Genomic DNA, 18747 nt, shown 5'->3' with positions numbered 1-18747 from the left:
TTCATTCTACAGTATTTTTTTTAACGTGAAGCTAAAGTTTTATAAGCATGATGTGCAAATTATCTCACTCCTTATCAATGCACTCGGTCCAACGGTCGGCGAGCTTACGAATTCTTTTCGAATGTAAGGTTTCCGCTTCGTAGTTAAGTCACTTTCGCCTAGACCACGTGCGGCATCCTTGGCCTAAACGCACAAAAGTCACATGGAGATGGGTCCTTGCAGTTGAGTCTTTGCATGGAGTTGGGTCCTTGCAGTTGCAGTTGCAGTGTCGATGGAACACATTTGCTTTTATCTTGGTGATGGTTTCAATAGTGGGATGGGCCGTCTGTGGCCACGCATTGTCATACTGCAACGAAGCTTTCTTCGACAACAAACCTCGGCGTTTGCGGCTAATTGCGAATTCTCGATCCTTAAATACGCAGTTTTATATCATAGCGCTCTTTTCTCGTATTGCGAGAATAGTCTGTGATGAATGTTTGTCCCTTCGACACCTTCCGATTAGAGGAAACGGGTCCATTGCTCGTTGTTCCTCTTTGGTGGAAACCTCCCCGCCGTGGTGGTCTAGTGGCTAAGGTACTCGGCTGCTGACCCGCCGGTCGCGGGATCGAATCCCGGCTGCGGCGGCTGCATTCTCGATGGAGGCGGAAATGTTGTAGGCCAGTGTGCTCAGATTTGGGTGCACCTTAAAGAACCCCAGGTGGGCAAAATTTCCGGAGCCCTCCCTTACGGCGTCTCTCATAACCATATGGTTTTGGGACGTTAAACCCCACATATCGATCAATTAATCTCGACCAGTGCGTCATATTCGTCAAACTATCTTACCCACCCTCCCATGCTAATTTTGGTTCATTGCAAGCGAAGGGTAGGGGGGCACCCAGACATAAGCGGCTCAATAGATATACATAGATAGACAGGTAAGCACGCAGACAGACGCCAAAAGTGTTTGCAGTACGCTAAGAAATGGTTCGCATTTGAAACTACATTCCTGTACTTTTAAGTGTGAATACACTTTATAAGCGACCCCAAACCATCCACCGCCGTCGGCGGCGTCCGCAGTCTTCTCTCTATCTTTAAAAGAAAGAGGACTTGGCGGGCCGCAGCGCGACGCTCTACCGAATAAGCGCAACACACGCGGAGGAGATTGCCATCGCTCTGGCTCTCACCTATCCCTCTTCTAAACATATCATCACCGACTCACGAGGGGCCTGTGGGAACTATCAGCTAGGGTGGGCTTCACCGCTTGCTCGGCGCATACTGGAACCTAGCTGCCGATACGTTAATCCAACTCCGCGAAATCTGGTTTGGGCACCCGGTCACCAAGGACTCAGGGGTAACGAACAGGCCGATCAGGCCGCCCGCGCACTCTCTTCCCGGGCTATCTCCCTGTCTTTGGAAGCCTACTCGCAATCAGACAATTCGGCCCTTTCATTCAAAGATATTACCAATTACTACAAGGAGGAGCACCGGCGCTATCCAGACCCTTGTAAGGGACTGCATCGCGCTGACGAGCGCCTCCTTTTAAAACTGTTTACCAATACCGTACTGTGCCCGGCGGTGCTAAAACATTTCAATTCATCCTTAAATGGTACGTGCCAGTTCTGTGGTGAGGTGGCTGACACCTTTCACATTGTCTGGGCGTGCCAGTCTAATCCATCTATCCCCCCCAACCCCAATCCCACGAGAGAGGACTGGGAGGCGGCCCTGCTCGGCTGTCAAGACCTGAAGGCTCAAGAGGCTCTGGTTCAACGGGCGCGGGCGGCGTTACTTGCCAATGGAGCCCCGGAATAGGGGTTCCACCTAGTGCTGTGAGGGTAGGAGGCCAATAAGGCCCCAACCCAATCACCTCTCTGTAACCATTTAATGGTTATTAAATGTTTTCACCACCACCACCACCTACCGAATAAGCCACGGACGCGACGCTGATATCGGTGTCAGTAACGCGCCTTATACCCCTTCCCCCTTCGCTCGCTCCTCCGCTCTCCTCACTCGCTGCAGCTGCGCGCGCACCCCCCTCTCTCGCGCGCCCGCCTTCTCTCTCAGTCTCCCGTCGAGAGCGGGTCGTGAGGGGGAGTAAAGTTAAAATCCGTTGGCATTCGCCAGTGAGTTAACGTAAACTCCCCCGTGTGGTCAAATTGCGATTCCCAGGAACCCTTACACCATAGAGGCACCATAGTGTGATTAATAAATATAATAGTGCGAATTAATAAATACCCCTCATAGCATCACCCCGTGTATTCGCACTTAACCATGTTCACCCTCGGGGAAATGCTTGGGAGTTTTTTTTTTGTCATTAGATGAATGGCGGCGCGTTATCGTGCATATTAATGAAAAAGAAACAGAAAGAATGAAAAGTGATGTGTTCAAAATAATTAAAGCAAATGGGCGTCAGTCCTTGAGGAAGTGTGCAATGCCTCGTGTCTTTTTGTTCAACGCGAACAAATTAATCCAACATACAGTTTGGCATTCAAAGAATAGGGAGCATTCATTGTTGCGTTTAACTGTATATAGCGTTGAAATAATGGTGTAAATTGAAATTAAACAAAGTGGACCGAAAATCACCTTTTCCGGCGTTGGGATACGAACCTACAACCTTCATACTACGCATTATACTCGCGACTTTTCATGTAAACTTGCAGAAAAACGAATAATAGTAATTCTTCGCCAGTCCCCAGCAGCAAAAGTTCTTGCTCGGCGGATATATGCGCATAGTACGCAACAAGCGGTAATCGTATTAAGCGCGCGTTTCTTGCCTATGACGTCAGGACCGTGACTAAACGGGGGTGGGGGGTGATGGGGGGTTCTTACTCTTCCTCTGAAATTTTTTTTATGCCTTAACCTTTTGGATTTCACTAAAACATTAACTCCGATTTGTGAAAGACGTTCTACTAAACCTTCCCCCCCCCCGTCCCCCACCCCCTGGAAAAAAAGTTCCCGAGCACGGCTCTCAATTGCGCCCCCCTCCTCCTCATACATAGGCAGACATTCTTAAGTTTATGAGGTGTTTGTGGGAGAGGCGCTTCAGAAATAATGCAGTTCGCTGTGAGGGTCGTGCTTTTTAATTTTTTACTGTTTATGGCGATGGTTTACTGATTCGCCCAATAGAAAAAGAAAACTTTTTTTTTTTTTTGCCGTACAGGTAACTATAGTATACGTAACTCTTTCAAGAGCTGCGTTTACTCCCTCTTTGGAGAGTCGCGTGTCCCACATTTTTCTCCCTAAAAGAGTTAACGCGCTCTTGAGCCGCTGGTGTAAACAGAAGTGTCGGGAGCTAAAGCGAAAATACATTTGAAATCTGCTGAGTGGGTGATGATATTTGTTTGAACGTTAAATGAATTCAGAGACGGGCTTAGAGAGATTAAATGTACATGCAATCTTCCCTTTTTTTTCTCTCTTTACTGCCTTTTTTTCTCGTTCTCTTTCTATATTTCTTTCTCTTTTATTCTTTATCTCATTCTCTTTCTTTCTTCCTATCTTTGATTTGTGGCTATCATATACCGACACATTATAGGCGCTTCTCGAGCATCACCTCCCCCCCCCCCCCCCCAGGAAAAAAGTGGGGCAATTTTTCTAAACTGTACGTAAACGCCTTGCACGTGTGGTGTTACGCAAGAAGACGAGAGAGTGAGAGCCTGAATATCCGGAAACACACGTTTCCATAGCCTGGCATTCGCTTATTTCATTGCCGAGTCTCGAATGTAGCGTTCCCTCTAGCGTACGTTATTGGTAGGCCCTCAGGGCAGCGATGCGGGTGAGAAGGAAGCGAGCGCGAAACAGGAAGCGATATGAAAACGCTTACGCAAGGGCCGCCTCGGGTGATCTGGCTCACACGTTGTTTGTATATATATCTGTTACATTTAGAAAAAAAAAATGCCCCACTTTCCTCGAAGGGAATCGTGAGGAAATGCGAATGCATTGCGTAGCGTTCATAACGGCGTTTCGCACGTGAGAACCCAGCGTTAGAAGAATGTTTCCTTTTTTTTTTTACACCGTGGAGCCAATATAGTGCCGTTCGTCGCTCGTGGCGTTTATAGAGAGTTTTAGTACTGCGGAATGGTGCTACGTGCGCATCACGCAAGCGCCTTGCGTTACGTGGCGTCGTTTGCCACTAATCGGCTTTTAGTACGCCGTAGTACCCGCGTACGTAACGAGTGTGAAGCGTGTTGCGCCATCTGGTAGATCAAAATAGAAGCACGTGTTGTTGACAGCCAATGTGAGCCAATCCAAGTGTTATAGCCAGATTGTGGCCACATTTCAAGGCACAGAGCCGGTCGGTGCTTGCCTTCGATGCCGCCATTTTGCAAAACGAAGTCTCGCGCTATCGCGAACTTGTTCGAGAGCGGCGCGATCATTTCATACGTACGCACGCACGCATCTCATGCGTGCGTACGTAGCGGCTGCGTACGTAACGCGATACGTGCGCGTTGCGGTCTGCGCATGCGCACTACGCAGAACGTGGCGTCCTTACGTACGCAACGCCGCCACGTACGCAGTACTAAAACTCTCTTATATGTCGCGAGAAACGCGGTATGCGTTTTCAGCTCTAGTAGCGAGCGTGTACTGTTAAAGAATACTACGAAGTGAACAAAGCAAACAGCGTTTTCGGTTCGGCGTTTCACAGCGGCGTCTCGTGCACACATTTCCGGATGTCCTTGAGAGGCGCCCAGCCAGCGAACGTTCGATAGTGAGGTGCGGTAGGAGAGTGTGTGAACGGCGAGAGAAGGAGCGGCGAAGCACTTGCATTGCTCTCTCCTACACACTCTCTCACCACATGCTCCGGTTGCTAGGGGCGAGGATAAGCACGCTCGCCCCCACTGCTGTTGCTATGGGAGAGGGTGGTGGACGGAACCCGACGGACGCCTGACATAGCCCGACTAAGAAATGCATCCGGGTTAAAACAAACAAACCAATACAGCTAGCAGAAAGGGTGTCTCTTTGTCCCGCGACATTATATAAACACTTAATCCGCCGCCGTGGAGTAGTGGTTATGGTGTTCGGTTGATGACCGCGGGTCCGACCTTGACCGCGACGCCCGCAATTCGATGAAGGCGAAATATTAATCGAGAGTGCCACGCCCTGTTTACTGGTGATGCGAGTGTATGTCGTGCTATTGTTCGTATTATTTGCATAAACATTTAATAACTCTGCCTAGCTGCTCTTTGCGACAATTTTTGTTTTCGCTGACGTGCTTTTCGCACATCCTGTCGACCGTTAAAAGGAGTAGCCGGTGCGACACAAAAGCGCCAGCGTCTCCTTAGTATCATAGAATAAAAGAGTGCCAGTATTGTTTCGCTAGCTTGTCCGTTTTACTTAGCCTTTGTAACGGTGCTTTCCAACGTTAGTCGCGTCGATCGCGAACTTCTGCTTTGCCGGATGTCGGTATCTAAAACGCGTACAGTTACGCTGACAGGTGAATAGAAGACAGAAGCGAATTAGTCACGCCAGAGTAGCACGAAGAAAAAAAAGTTCAGTGAAGGCTCGGTCGCTGTTTATCCCGCAAGGCCTCAATGACGCGCCGCTCACTGATGCCTGGCTTCCCGCGGTGCCTTCTGGGCGGGGTTGCCAGTTCCGCTTATAATAAGCGGATTCGGGCTTCTTTTCGCCAAGGCGCTTGTAGAATTTTCCAGTCGTGCTAATTAGGTTGCTTATTTGAAAATTTTCTGGAATTACAGTTACAGTTTACAATTCTGGAACAATTTCTGGAATGCTGTAGGAGGACTGAATTCTCGAGGGAGTCTACAAACGCAGTCGAGAGAACGAAGGCCAAGCGTGGCAGCACGTTTAGTATGAGCAGAAGAATTCAGCATGCTGCCGAAAGAACACCAAGATCACTGAATCCATAAACCTTACATAAGGACGTGGTGTTGACAGGGTATGGCTATGACACGATGGATGCTTTGTGAAACGTACGGATGTATTTGGTTTTGAGGTATTCAGACAAAGGTTATTGTTATCAAACTGAGTCGAAGAAAGAGCACAAATCTGACTGCCGAAAGTGACAGTCGTTAACTGAATGAATTTCCTTAAATACCTTGATGTCATCAGCATACAAGATAAAGAAGAATAACGAAGTTGAGAAGAAAGAGCGTTGACGTAAATATAAACATAAGAGTGGACCTAATACCGACTCTTGAGGGACTCCACTATAGTCACTGTACAAGGAAGACGTTTGGTTATTTACGGCAACATAACATGATCTATTTAGCGGATAGCTGAGGAGGAGATTAACAACATACGGCTCATAGTTTGCAAGTTTAACCAAAAGCAGTGAGTGGCTGACTACGTCAAAAGCCTTGCTCAGGTCACAGTAAATAATAATAATAATAATAATAATAATAATAATAATAATAATAATAATAATAATAATAATAATAATAATAATAATAATAATAATAATAATAATAATAATAATAAGTTGGTAAGAGCTAGTTCAAGGCACGAACTTGCAATCACCCTCCTAATTATCTTCAATTGCGCAGAACCAAGAGGGAGAATCGGCTTGACCCCGGACCATTTTGTGTGGAGAAGATACTAGGACCTTGGGCATCTGCCTCAGTTGCGCAGAAAGCGACTACAGCACTGCTACATTACTTAAAGTCAACAAACCTGAGCGACCGCCTGTAGACTGTGTGTCCTCCCCGAGTGTGCTCGTGATTGTGTTTACCTTCTCATCTTTCTGCAACCTCTTTTCTCCCCTTTATCCCCTCAATCCCCAGTGCAGGGTAGCAAACCGGATGTGCGTCTGGTTAACCTCCCTGCCTTTCCTTGTATCTTTATCTCTCTCTCTCTCTCTCTCTCCGCGCTCTTGGTTCATATTGCTAGCCGATGTGATGCGAAGTACATTTCAAATTAAGATCTAGATACGGAAGTATATAAAAAGGTATAATATTAAATTACCATGGTGAGAGGCAGTTTTTTTTTTCAGGGACAAATAAATGACCATGATTTATCGCGATTTGTTCAAGTTACGCCGCAGACTATTGGTAGAATGCCCGATCATTCAATACATCGACAGGCTTTTAGGTCAGTATTCAATCAGCTCTTAGAAATTGGCTTTATCGAAAAGCTCCGACGGCTCACCATTTCATATAGAAAAGTCGACACTGGCCTGACATCGCAGTCGTAAATATTAGTAGCCTTTATTTTCTATAATTCTTCCTCTCGTCTGGAGTTTTCAAATCTCATTCCCGTGACCATACAGGGTTGAGGGTTTGCTGCTTTCAAACAGTAGAGGAAGGCGTACGAGGTAGAAGCGGACTATGAGGTGAGATATCGGATATCGTAACGGAGCCATCTCTGGCCCCTGCTCGGCTTACCGGAATCCCGCGATGTCGGCGGTGCTCCGCTCTCGCCATCTGTGCTGGGACGTCGTCGCGTTCAGTCGGCGGCCGCGGTCCACGCTGCTGCACGTCACTGGCATAGCCTTCCCTCGCTCGTAGTGGCCCGCCGTCCGTCCGTGTAGGAGAAACCTCGGTCGTGCTCCTCCGGTGCGGCGCGCGCGCGTGGTTTGCCACCCTGCGTCGTCTTTCGGTCGACGTGTGGCGCTGCTGTTGCTGATGTTCCTCCTCCGGCCGCCAGCTGGCTGCGTTCCACCCTATCCTCGCTCTTCTTCCGCCGATTTTGGGGGCCGGTGGCGCCGCGCGGCGTTCAGATTCTAACCCATCCAGTAGTTGGTTCGACCGACTGTTCAGTGCAGTTGGACAGGTGTTCACGGTGTTGGTGTGGCCTGTAAAAGAAGGAAGGGAAGGGGTCGGGTTACCCAATTTCGCAATTTTAAGTTTGTATTTGTATATATGCACACGCACACGTGCGGAAACAAATAAATGGGATTCAACCTCCAATGCCACCTGTAACCCCAACCCCCTTCATCCGCCCAACGAAAACACACTCAGACTACGAACCAGGTTGACAGTCATGAAGGTGGTGTTCGTTTGGGTTGCAGATTTAGTGACACTTTCCTGACATTTCTTTTCGTTTCTATGTTTGTTTCGTTCGTTCGCGAAGTGACATGGAGTCGGCAATGCAGCCCTGTATGCGCCTATATCTCCCACTCACCATCACTACCCATCACAGGAGAGAACGGGGTCGTTTTCTGCACCCCCCTCCCCCCCTGACCTGCGATGTGGATGCGCCTTGACCTGTGGTGTGGAGGAGCCGGGGAAAATAAATAAAAAAAAAACATGGGCTTATATATCTATGAATCACGGTAATAGACATCAGGCGGTAAACATTTTTTCCAGAATACTCCACGAGGGACATTGTCAATTTTTCTTGCTCCAGTGTAATCTCCTTTACCAATTTCGTCGTTTGCATCCAATTTTCGGTAAGAGAGTCCTGAAGTCTTTTCTAGTTTCCCTCTGACGATCTATAGCTTTCACCCCACTGCTCCCGACGTTCGTGCCTGTAACAAGCTTGTAAATTCCTCGTTCTATTCCCCAGATCCAATAAGCTCTTTCTATCTCCCACTACATTGTCTCGGTAATGGGATGTGGGCATATTGGGGCTTCAGCCTCGATTCTGTCCGAGCTTGCGAGGGCACTGCCGGGATTCCGTTTCGTGGCGCACTCTCGAGGAAGTCGCGGTCGGCCCCTTCGTGCAGTACCGGAGGGGCGGTGCCCGCGTTTGCGCCAAACTTCACTGTAAGCGGGTTTGGCCTTTTGTTATAGTTTCTTGACTATAAAACATACCCAAGGGTCTGTCTGTTCTTCCTAGCCGTGTCTACATTTTTCGCGTTGTCTTGCAGTCACGAAACTTCGCTGATGCCCGATGCGTCCAACTGGAGTCTACCAACGTCATGCTATATAGGAACACTGTCTTCAGGGCTCTCTGTATGACTCAAACAATTCCGTCTGGGTATATCCTTCATCGGCTTGGCCTTAAGGTCTCACTTGTTTACTTACACGGGATGACCTTTATCTTCTCCATCTTGCGTGGATAACTTGTTTTCATACTCGTGGCCTTCATTATTCGGGGATCAACACAGCCTGCTCGCATTGATACGCGAATAATTATCGTGCCGACGTCAACACGAGGTATGCAAAGTATCATTAGGTAACGACGTCACCTTACGACCTCATCACGGCGTCAGAGGTCACCAAAACGTTTGCCCTTGTCATGGCGTTGACGCATGACATCGTCGCTTGCTCAGAGTTGGGCCAACCATGGATGCCTAAGAGAAGAATCAACGTAATCTAATCAATAAAAAGAGGTCTTTCGCTTTCGAGTTGTCTTAGGCGAATGCACAACAGAACGTGCTTTTTTCTCTCTCGTTCTCTCCGTGCCCACATGCATGGACCCGGCGTTCACATTTATACGCGCACTGTCGCGCCTTGCGGTCAGCCGATGCATATCACCCTGCGCTTCCCTGAGCGCGTTGGTCAGCATGCAGCCTTTTCAAGGCCCTGCTCGCTCGCATATGTGAAGCTTCCCGCTGGACCTCAAGTACGCCTGGACGGGATTTGCCTTGTCTTCTATTTGTTTACTTCTTTTATCGCAGTGTCACTTTATTCTTACTTTCCCGGTCTTCGTTTCGTGGCTCGCCGATTCTTCGTGACAAGCGTTTGTCTAATGGATTATAGACCCCCCGCCCCTTCAGTCGCCGCCCATCCGTCGCTTCGTTCTTCGTTCGTCAAGCTCACGTGCGCGACGTTCGAGTCGTTTGGGTGGCCGATCAGATCCGATTTTGTTCTCCCGCAAAAAAAAAAAAAAAAAAAATCTGCTCGTTATTGCATTTGCTCGATTCCTGCATGCCCTTGTCACCGAACGACCACTGGCGTGCACGCTCGTGCCGCAGAGAGATGTCGCGTCCGTTAGCGTCGCGTTTTGGAGCGCGAAAAAACACGTAGGCCGATCAGTCTTGTTGAAAAAGGAGTTGTCACGGACCCCCTCGCAGATATCGTGTTGGATGACCCCGTTGGCACCACGGAAGGGTGAACTGATCAATGGCTCGTTCACCTTTATCATATATGCAACCTAAGGACACCAACAAACAGTGACGTCACGGAAAGTGTGGGGAAGGTTCAAAGAAACTGCCTCCCCTTGGCGACCCTGAGTTTTGTATGATGTTCTCAACTTTTAGCGGTACGCAAAGTGAAGGAAAACACAGTGAGGGCTAAACGCGTCAGCGTGGGCACACGGAAAAGAGGGTTCCCTCCATACCCCAATCACCTGAAGGGGAAGTGAAGTGTGGCACAGAAAGCCAGGTACCGAACGCACCCCGCAAGGCGAAATCCGGCCGACACCCATGAGAATGTATCAAAGAAACAAACGGACGAAGTTTAGGCTAAGAAGATCAGGCCGTAAGAAATTCCAGTCGAAAAAACGATACGCGGGAACGAAGAAAAGTTGAACGTCAACGTTATCCACATTCAGCCTCAGGGCAATGATTGAGAATTGTGTAACCCCCCCCCCCCCCACCTTTTTTCCCCCGTCTCTCAGCGATGGTACAGTGCTGTATATGTCGAAGCGATTGCCGTATCGCCCTTGCTGGCGGTCATGAGGGCGAGGGGTCACTTCTGTCCGTTGCAGCGCCGCAGGACAAGCCGAGATTGATGGCCGTGCCGTGGCCCATTCGTCCCGCGCAGCAGCGGTGAGCCGTAAACAACCGCGCCACCGCGTACAACCCGCTTTATAGCATCGCGGCGTCGTAACGGTGCCATATCGCCGTCTGAGAGGACTCTTGGACGGCGACTACCCTCCGGCCATCGGGCGATATGGAGGCCCATGGTGGTTAGCGGGCTTGTCGCTAATGCGAATGCATCATTCAAAACTCTGGATTGCTTCACGAAGCCAACTACAGTGACGGATGCACCTCGTTCACGACGCTGCTTGCGAAACGCGCCTTGTCGTCGCTGCATGCAACGTGTTCGTCGGTCGAGGCTGGCAAAAGATGGTGGTGTGGTTACCAAGCGGATGATTAACACTCCCTGGGGTAGCATTTTCTAAAGTATAGTTATTGATAGGAAACCAACATGAAAGTCGCGTGGTCCTGTATACATTTGCCTAAAACGATGCCAAGGCGAGAACCATTTATCTTTTCCCTTGTCGTCATTGCGTCGATCCTCCACCGCCACACTCCAAAGGCGTTTTGCACCTGACAGGGTTTCACATTGCCTCCGAGATCGGCTCGCCCTGTTCAAGCCATGGTTCCTAGAATAAACTATTCACTTCTCGAAATGCTGGACCAAGCGTATACAATAACGTTTTCTGTTACTGCTACTACTGCTACTACTGCTACTACCACTACTACTACTACTACTACTACTACTACTACTACTACTACTACTACTACTACTACTACTACTACTACTAATAATAATAATAATAATAATAATAAGCGAGGGTGAGAATGACGTCATGCCGTGACACCAGGTTACATATGTTATCACAAATTCTGGTGACCTGTGGCTTCGTAGTGTGACGTCATCATACGACATTTTGCGTCACTCGTGTTGGCGCCAGCTATGCCGACGGTCACTATTCGCGCTAGATTAGGTATCCAAGGTTTCCGCCTTAATTACAATCCATAGAGTTTTCTAAAGTTAACTAGAGGGGACTCCAGCGCTGCGATTGTTCAGGGGCCATGGGGGACGATGTACTTGGATTTGCCTAGTCTTCGTGCTTGCTGGCTTCAAACGCAGTTGTGGCTTCGTTTATTACAGTGTTTCGGTTTTCTTTCTAATGAAATAACAAACCGTTCTGAACTTCGTGACCCGAGTTGAATTGATAAGCCAGAAAACATTAAGGTGGAGAAGCCTAACTGATAAACTGTTAGTTGTTTGTTGTTTCGTGACAAAGCAGCTTCAAGCCACGTGAAGCCAGAAGGAACGTAAAGCACGAAGACAAGGCAAATTCATGTAGTACCCATAATTCCCATTCAATGTGGAATACGGCGGCGAACGCTGATCCCTCTGGGGAGGAATGCGTTTAATTAAACGTCCCGAATGCGCTTATTCCGACAGCACTTCGTCTCTGTCGATCCCCACCCTCTCTCTTTTGAGAGGCTTCACCGCGCTCTTGAATAACAGGCATTTTCCCCGATTAATAAACGCGAATACGGCGTCCGCTTGAGGAAGAAGCGAAAAAAAGGATGATGGCGGTTTATTGTTTGTAACTGTTCCCTTCTTTTTTCTTTCGTTCTGGTTCTACATGAAAAACTAAGGTTTAAATTAACTAGTTGCGTGGCTTTCCCCGCAGTCATCACCGCAACGTTCTCGTCAATACATCAGAATGCGCCTGATAGGTGCGCTTTGTATACGTGTATATAGTTACTGAAATTGGGGTCTCTGTATAAATAGTATAAACATTTGGCAGCCTACTGCATACATTGTGTGTTCTAGCAGGGGTGCAACCAAAAATACTTTTTTTCGCGGGGGGAGGTGGGATGCGGCGGTTAAATACCTTTCTTGTATGTTCGTGTGTGGGTGTGTGTATGTGATAAATAAATAAAAAAACCAGAGAGTGCTATGCCTCCCTGTCTGTTAGGGCTCTGCCAGTGTGTTCTAGATGTTGATGTTTAATAATATCCAATCATGGTCCGGCGTGGCTTCTAAATGGTGGCATATTGCATTTATTTTGCAAATATTTTCTTGGTATCCGTGGTTCCGAAGCTTCAACGGAGGAGCGGAAAGCCTGTCTCACGCAGCTTTTTTGTTTGTATTTTGTTTAAACAAAGCGGAAAGCTGAAGACTGCTGATTGACATGCTACATAATTTGTCTCTCTGTTCACGTATCCCGCGCTGTTCTCAACGGCGCTTTTGGGTTTTGTTCGAGCGCTTGTCCGTTCTAGTTTTCTTTCCAGTGAGAGAAAATGGTGGTGTCATGAAAAAGAAAAAAAAAAACAGAATAAAAAGAGAAGAAAAAAAGTTGAGGTCAATTTGCGCTGCGCCACTCCCGATTTCCAACCCGTTGGTGCTGCAACAAACGCGCTCCACACGTCCGCTGACGTCATCCTGCCAAGTGCTCTCCTGCGCAGCCTAATCCCGCTATTCGATTCCCTCACCCACTTCTGAGCAGCCTATTTACACCCCTGCACAATTCCTTTATTTTTCTTACCTCATTAGTATCTTTGTGACGTTTCACTTAACTTCTTTATTTCTTTTTTCTTAATAAAGTGCCAGAAGCACTTATTCGTATCTGCCCAGCATATGCAAGTGAACGACATAATTATATCGTAATAGGTCATTAACTGATGAAGTAGTGGTAGGTTGATGGACTGGAGCCTACAATGAAATCAATAAAGCAGCCAGAGGGTGGCACACCGTGCCCTTCCACGCTCTTCCCCGCTCATGTATTTACTTATTTATTTTTTTTTTTGCCATGGCATACAGACCCCACAAATGACACTCGATCACGTCTGCCTGCCCGGCGCCCACTCCAGATAAAGTTGGTGAACTCCGTTCCCTACTAAAAAAATTAAAAAAAAATCGGCCGACGCTTTTGAGTACAAGTGTAGTCTCAGGAGCGGTGACAGTCTTCCTACAAGCGACTGGAGTGGACGTCCGACGGTAGCACGGCACACTTCCATGCGCACTTCTCGAACTCACAGTCGTCATCCGTTTCTGTCTTTCCTCCCACGTCCTTTCCCCCGGTGTGTAGAGTTAGAGCAGAGCAGCAGCATACTTACGCTCATGCTGACCTCTCTGGCTTTCTGTAAATAAACCTCTCTCCTTCTTCCTCGCCGTATGCGAGGCCCGTCGCGCGAGATTCTCGACCCCCGACCAGCCGGTGTTTCACTGCGTGCCGTCGCCCTCGTGCATGATAAGCATATTTATTTCGGCCTGCTCACGGGACTCACTGCTAAGCACAGAAAACGCTCCGGGGAGAGAACCCTGGCTGTCTCGCTTGCTCGATGGCCCTTGTGAGCTTTGCGAAGAGGCACTTGAAAACTTGAAAAAGCGAAAGAATATATATATATATATATATATATATATATATATATATATATATATATATATATATATATATATATATATATATATATATATATATATATATATATATATATATATATGTATATATATATTCTTTCGCTTTTTCAAGTTTTCAAGTGCCTCTTCGCAAAGCTATATATATATATATATTCTTTTTGGAAGCTATTCGTTCTATAGTCCGCTCTCCGGTTTCCGCACACCTCTGGCCTTTATTGCGTTTCTGTGCTCTTGTTTAGCTCATTGTTCTTCCCTCTTATCGCCGGACGGTGCACCGTATCTTTAATCCGTTTATCCTTGACCGTTCCGTAGAATGAATGGCGCCGCTGTCGTGGTGAGATTCCGGCAGTGTCGTTTTGTTTCCGTGGATGCCCAAAACGAGAAACAATAGAAAAGACAAAATGCTAACGAGACGATAGGAGCTAAAGAAACGCAACACGAGCGTATTCTCCAGTCCCTGTCTCTGTTTAGATTTTTTTTCTTTAGTTTTTCGCGCTTGCAAAAAAAAAAAGTGGATGCTAATCCACTTTTTTTTCTTTTGTTGTAACTTTACGTATTTCAAGTCGCGTTATGTGTTTACTTGAGTGAAAGAAGAAAGGTTATATTTGACGATCTGTAGCGGCTGTTTCAAATTCCATTTGATTAATTTATTTATCAGGGCGTTTCATAAATCCCGTGAAGGGGGCTAAAAAGTAGTGTCAGTTTATGCATGGGACCAAAATAAAATAAAATTAAATTTTTACGTGTCAAAACTTTGAGATAATAATTACGAACCGGAACATGGGAACATTGGTTGGGTTGGTGCAGTGAGGAAGTATAGGGGTTCAGATTACACTTGAACGCGCGGGCTTCTCTTTCTTTTTAACGCGCGCTTAATCGAAGTACACGGCTGTTCTTGCATCTCTCCTGACTTGAAGTACGGCCGGTGATCGGTCCCGCGCCCTCAGTTTTGGCGATTCGACACCCAACTTTGCCAGGTTACATGGTGGAGAATCCGTCTTACCGTGGTCCATTGTCTAGTAATTATAGTTATTTGTGCCTGTACTCTTTTTACTTCCTCTAATTTTATTCTTCTGGTTCCGCTCTTTCACTCATTACACCGTCCGTCGCCCCTGGATTCCGCATGCACAAACTGAGGTTGCTCCTTTGCCTTGCCAGCGTCCTCTCATTTTTCTATCTCTCCTTCGGCGTTCTCTTCCGGCTCCTGAGCTCATCCTGTCGCTTCGAGCCTGCACTTTTCCTTCTACTTGGGCACTGATTTCAGTTCCGTGTTCCTGTGGTGACCGTCTGCTCTTCCTCGGCAATCCCCAGGCCTCTTGCTTCCGTCGCTTCTCGCGTCTTGCTTCCGAGATGGGACACGTAGTACCTTCATTTTATCTTCTCTGGGTTTTGTTCCGTCTATCTGGTCCCTGCGTTCCAGAGGGGGGAGGGGAGGGGGGGACACTAAGGACTGCTCGTTTTCGGTGCTTGCATGGTCGTGGTGCTGCTCGTCGTCACTGAGTTGTTCTAATGATGTCACCGTGATACTCTCTCACACTCTTGTGAAAGACGAGCAACGCCACGACCACGCACGTTCACTCAAGTGTGCATGTTTGTGATAAAATATTTGAGTTTTCTTCCTTGTCGACCGGTTGTGCCCCCGCGATCTCCGACGACAGCGCAACTCTGGCCGACTGGCTCGCCCTACACCATCTCCCGCCGCCGACAAGAGCTCTCGCCGAGTGGTGCCCCGTCCTCGGACTCTTGCGACCGTGTCCATCTTTCCTGTATTCTCCTTATTTCCGTATGTGGCTGTCCCTGCCCCTCTCTCTATCTCTATACCTTTTATTTTTCCACATCCATTGTAATCCCTCCTGACCCCCATCCCTCGTGAGCTACTGTTGAGGTGTCCTCCCCCTGAGAGACAGTTACGGGGCTCACTTTCGTCTTCTTTTCTCTCTTTTAAGAACCACTTACACAGATATAGGATCGCTTCGGAGACGCGTATTTTACACCGGCCCCGCTATATGCTGCAGTGGTGCCAGTTGTTCACAAAAAAAAAAAAACAAAAAAACTCTGCTCTCTCTATCAACACATTCACTTAATCTTCATTACTGATCCCCTGACGTCATCGCATGGTGATTATTTCTTGCACAACTCGTGTTGACGCCGACGCTGTGAATTGTCGCATTTTCTGAGGGCCTTCTCTTTGAAAAATGTGGGTGGCAGCGTTGCGTGCCACACTTTCGGGCACCGTATTCGTGCGTATTCGTACATTACTGGCGCAATGGTCATTCCGGCACCACTAGTGAACCCGAAGAAAAAAAGTAGGCCCGCGTATACTATCCAGATGCGCCGCAATGTTGCAAGGCTTTCACTCTATTATATTTTTTTGATTCATGTGTTACGTAACTGTTCTCCCGTGCATCCAGTTCGCCGCATCTCTCGACGCACCTGCCACGATGAAGCCGTATACCGTCCCCGTGTCCGCACCGCCACGCACCTAACAACCATTTCTCCTTTAGACTGCCATCGACGGAAACAAATCATTTCTCATAGATCGCCGCTCACGTCAACCAAGCCCATTTCGAGAATTCTGTTGAGTCATTATTTGTACATTTTAACTAGCTTGCTTGTTTTTCCCACGCCTCATGTAAAACTCTGCGTGTGGGGTCTTTGAGGTATCTTCAATAAACAAATGAATAAAAATAAATAAATAAATAAATAAATCCATTGTCTGTCTTTCTAAACGACCGCACCATCGCGAGCAGTGACGCGTTTGCTTGCTTTTGTATTTTCCGGCACCCTTGATGCAGTGTTTATAGCAGCCCACTGTCTATTCTCACCCTCTCAACTGACAATGGCGGGCTTGTTCGAAGTGCGCGATGTGTGAACAAAGGAGGGGGGGACCCGCGTGCTCAATTTCTCCGCGCCCTCCGAAATAGCTCCCGCGGGTTACATTCGCTCCGTATATCACCCCCCCCCCCCATACACACACACACACACGAAGAGGAAAGCGTCTTCTGTTTGAACAGAGGTAAGTAATTGTTCGTCGTGCAGCGCGGTGTGCGTATTGTGTTCTTTTTCGCTTTATCGCTGCTCTTGCTGTGGGTGCCGCGAGGTGCAGTGCTTCGCGTCTCCTCGTTGATGTGCGGTCATGAGCGATCGCTCGAAGAGGGTCCGGTCAGGTACAGCTCCTGCGCATTGCTTTTGCTACGAGTCGTAAGGAAAGAACTGTAAAAGAGAAAAAAAGGATATTCATCCGTAGTTCCAGGGCTAACTTAAAGACGCCCAACTTGCAAACTTGCAATATCAGAGCTTGTGAGTGAATCGCAGACACAACAGACAGGGGCCGTACATTAAACCTTCGGAGAATGCAGGTTCAGCCCCTTCCAACGCCAAGTTGTTTCTCCCTGTGCACGTTGATTTCTTCATGATGGTTCAGCGAACTGGGAGCGCGGGCGTAAACACAGACACAAAGCAAAGAGGAGGCACTCGTGCCGTGTGTGCCTCCTCTTTGCTTTGTGTCTGCGTTTACGCCCGCGCTCCCAGTTCGCTGAACCATCATGAATTACCAACTAGCCCACCTTTCCATCCTGTTGATTTCTTCGCATTTAGTTCGCGTACTCGGCAGTAGATTCAGAGAATATTCAGGTATGCGGACTACAGCCCATTGTAGGTAGATTGAACAAAGGAGCTTGTGTAAATTGATGGTGCTTTCTTATGTGTGGCGTTATTATCGCAATGTTCTGTAAGGACATATCAATTGAGTCTTATCATAGGTGCTAGCTGGTCTACCGCGACCCGTGGCGCCTCGCTGTCGCGGCTTGCAGTTTACGTCGATTCTGTTTCCCTTACCTTTTTATTTCTCCGCCGTATGCAGTCGCCGCGAGTGTTGTTTACCGGTGCTGCGGCCCGTGGTATGCCTCGCCCCGCTGTGCACTTTACGACCGTTCTGGGTGCGATAACGGCCGCCGTTGCGCGAGCTGTACAGACCGCGTAAACGCGCATGTGCCGCTGCTCACGAAATCCGTGCAGTACCGTCGATGCTGGTGGCCCTGCCCGGATGGCAACCGGCTGCAGTTACGCTGATTACTGAAGACTCGCAGAGTATGTCATTGTTACAAGCTGCCACTCTAGCGTCGCCAGCGCGAAGTCGGCGACGGGAATGACAGCAGGTTGGTTCGTTCCGTACGCAAGCAGAGACAGTGAAGAGATCAGAGACGTGAGAAAACAAAACAACTTTACTCTAGTAATATTGCAGCACACGGAATCTAATACAACACTTCAATACAACTAACAAAATACATCAACACTTGATACAACTAAAGAAATATATAACAGAAACAATAGATCAGCTTACGGGAGAGAACTATGACAAACTACACAAACTAACAAGAATAGAACGACGGAGGAGAAAGTTCGAAGGTATAAACAGGTGGAGGCATACGTGTGATGACCGGCAGCGTTGCGTCCCCGACGATCGGAAGCGAGAAGTCGAAGAGAGTTCTGGCACGACTGCGATGTCGGCGGTGTTGCAACGCTGGTGGCTCCGGGAGGCTAGTGCTTGCAGGTGACTTCGAGCAGGTTGAGCTAACTCGAGGCGAAGTCCCGATGTCTACGTTGCCGACGTTAATATCGCGTCACAACTAGACGAACGGCTAAGTTTAGGTGGCCAGCCGATACAGAGCCACACTAAAAACTTCTAGAAGAGATGCTTGTTGATCAGTTTCTACACCATCTTGGTCAGCGACTAGTCTGCCTAGCAGGGCAAAATCCTGCGCTTAAATCCCCCTCGTGTCTCCTCGCTCTCTTCCTTGGGGACAAGAGGCCTCTACCTGGG

The 18747-nt window shown here is 48.1% G+C and overlaps 2 protein-coding genes across 5 annotated transcripts in view; one reads left to right on the top strand and one right to left on the bottom strand.

The window, feature by feature from the left end:
- LOC119163436 (adenosylhomocysteinase-like 1) overlaps positions 1-18747 on the top strand; it is a 281699-nt gene that overhangs the window by 70465 nt on the left and 192487 nt on the right. The window lies entirely within an intron of this gene.
- LOC119163437 (uncharacterized) overlaps positions 1-18747 on the bottom strand; it is a 143332-nt gene that overhangs the window by 47001 nt on the left and 77584 nt on the right. For all 3 annotated transcript variants that reach the window (XM_075873078.1, XM_075873076.1, XM_075873077.1), the window contains exon 2: positions 7314-7723. Coding sequence is in view for 2 of the 3 variants with exons in the window: in XM_075873076.1 (XP_075729191.1) it covers positions 7314-7352 (39 nt within the window). In the remaining variant the exon portion in view is untranslated. The remainder of the gene's footprint in view (positions 1-7313; positions 7724-18747) is intronic.

This window comes from Rhipicephalus microplus, chromosome 9 (genome assembly GCF_043290135.1).
Source record: "Rhipicephalus microplus isolate Deutch F79 chromosome 9, USDA_Rmic, whole genome shotgun sequence".
Taxonomy (NCBI): domain Eukaryota; kingdom Metazoa; phylum Arthropoda; class Arachnida; order Ixodida; family Ixodidae; genus Rhipicephalus; species Rhipicephalus microplus.
The sequence above is the reverse complement of the archived record's forward strand: the minus strand, read 5'-3'. Positions and strand labels throughout refer to the sequence as shown.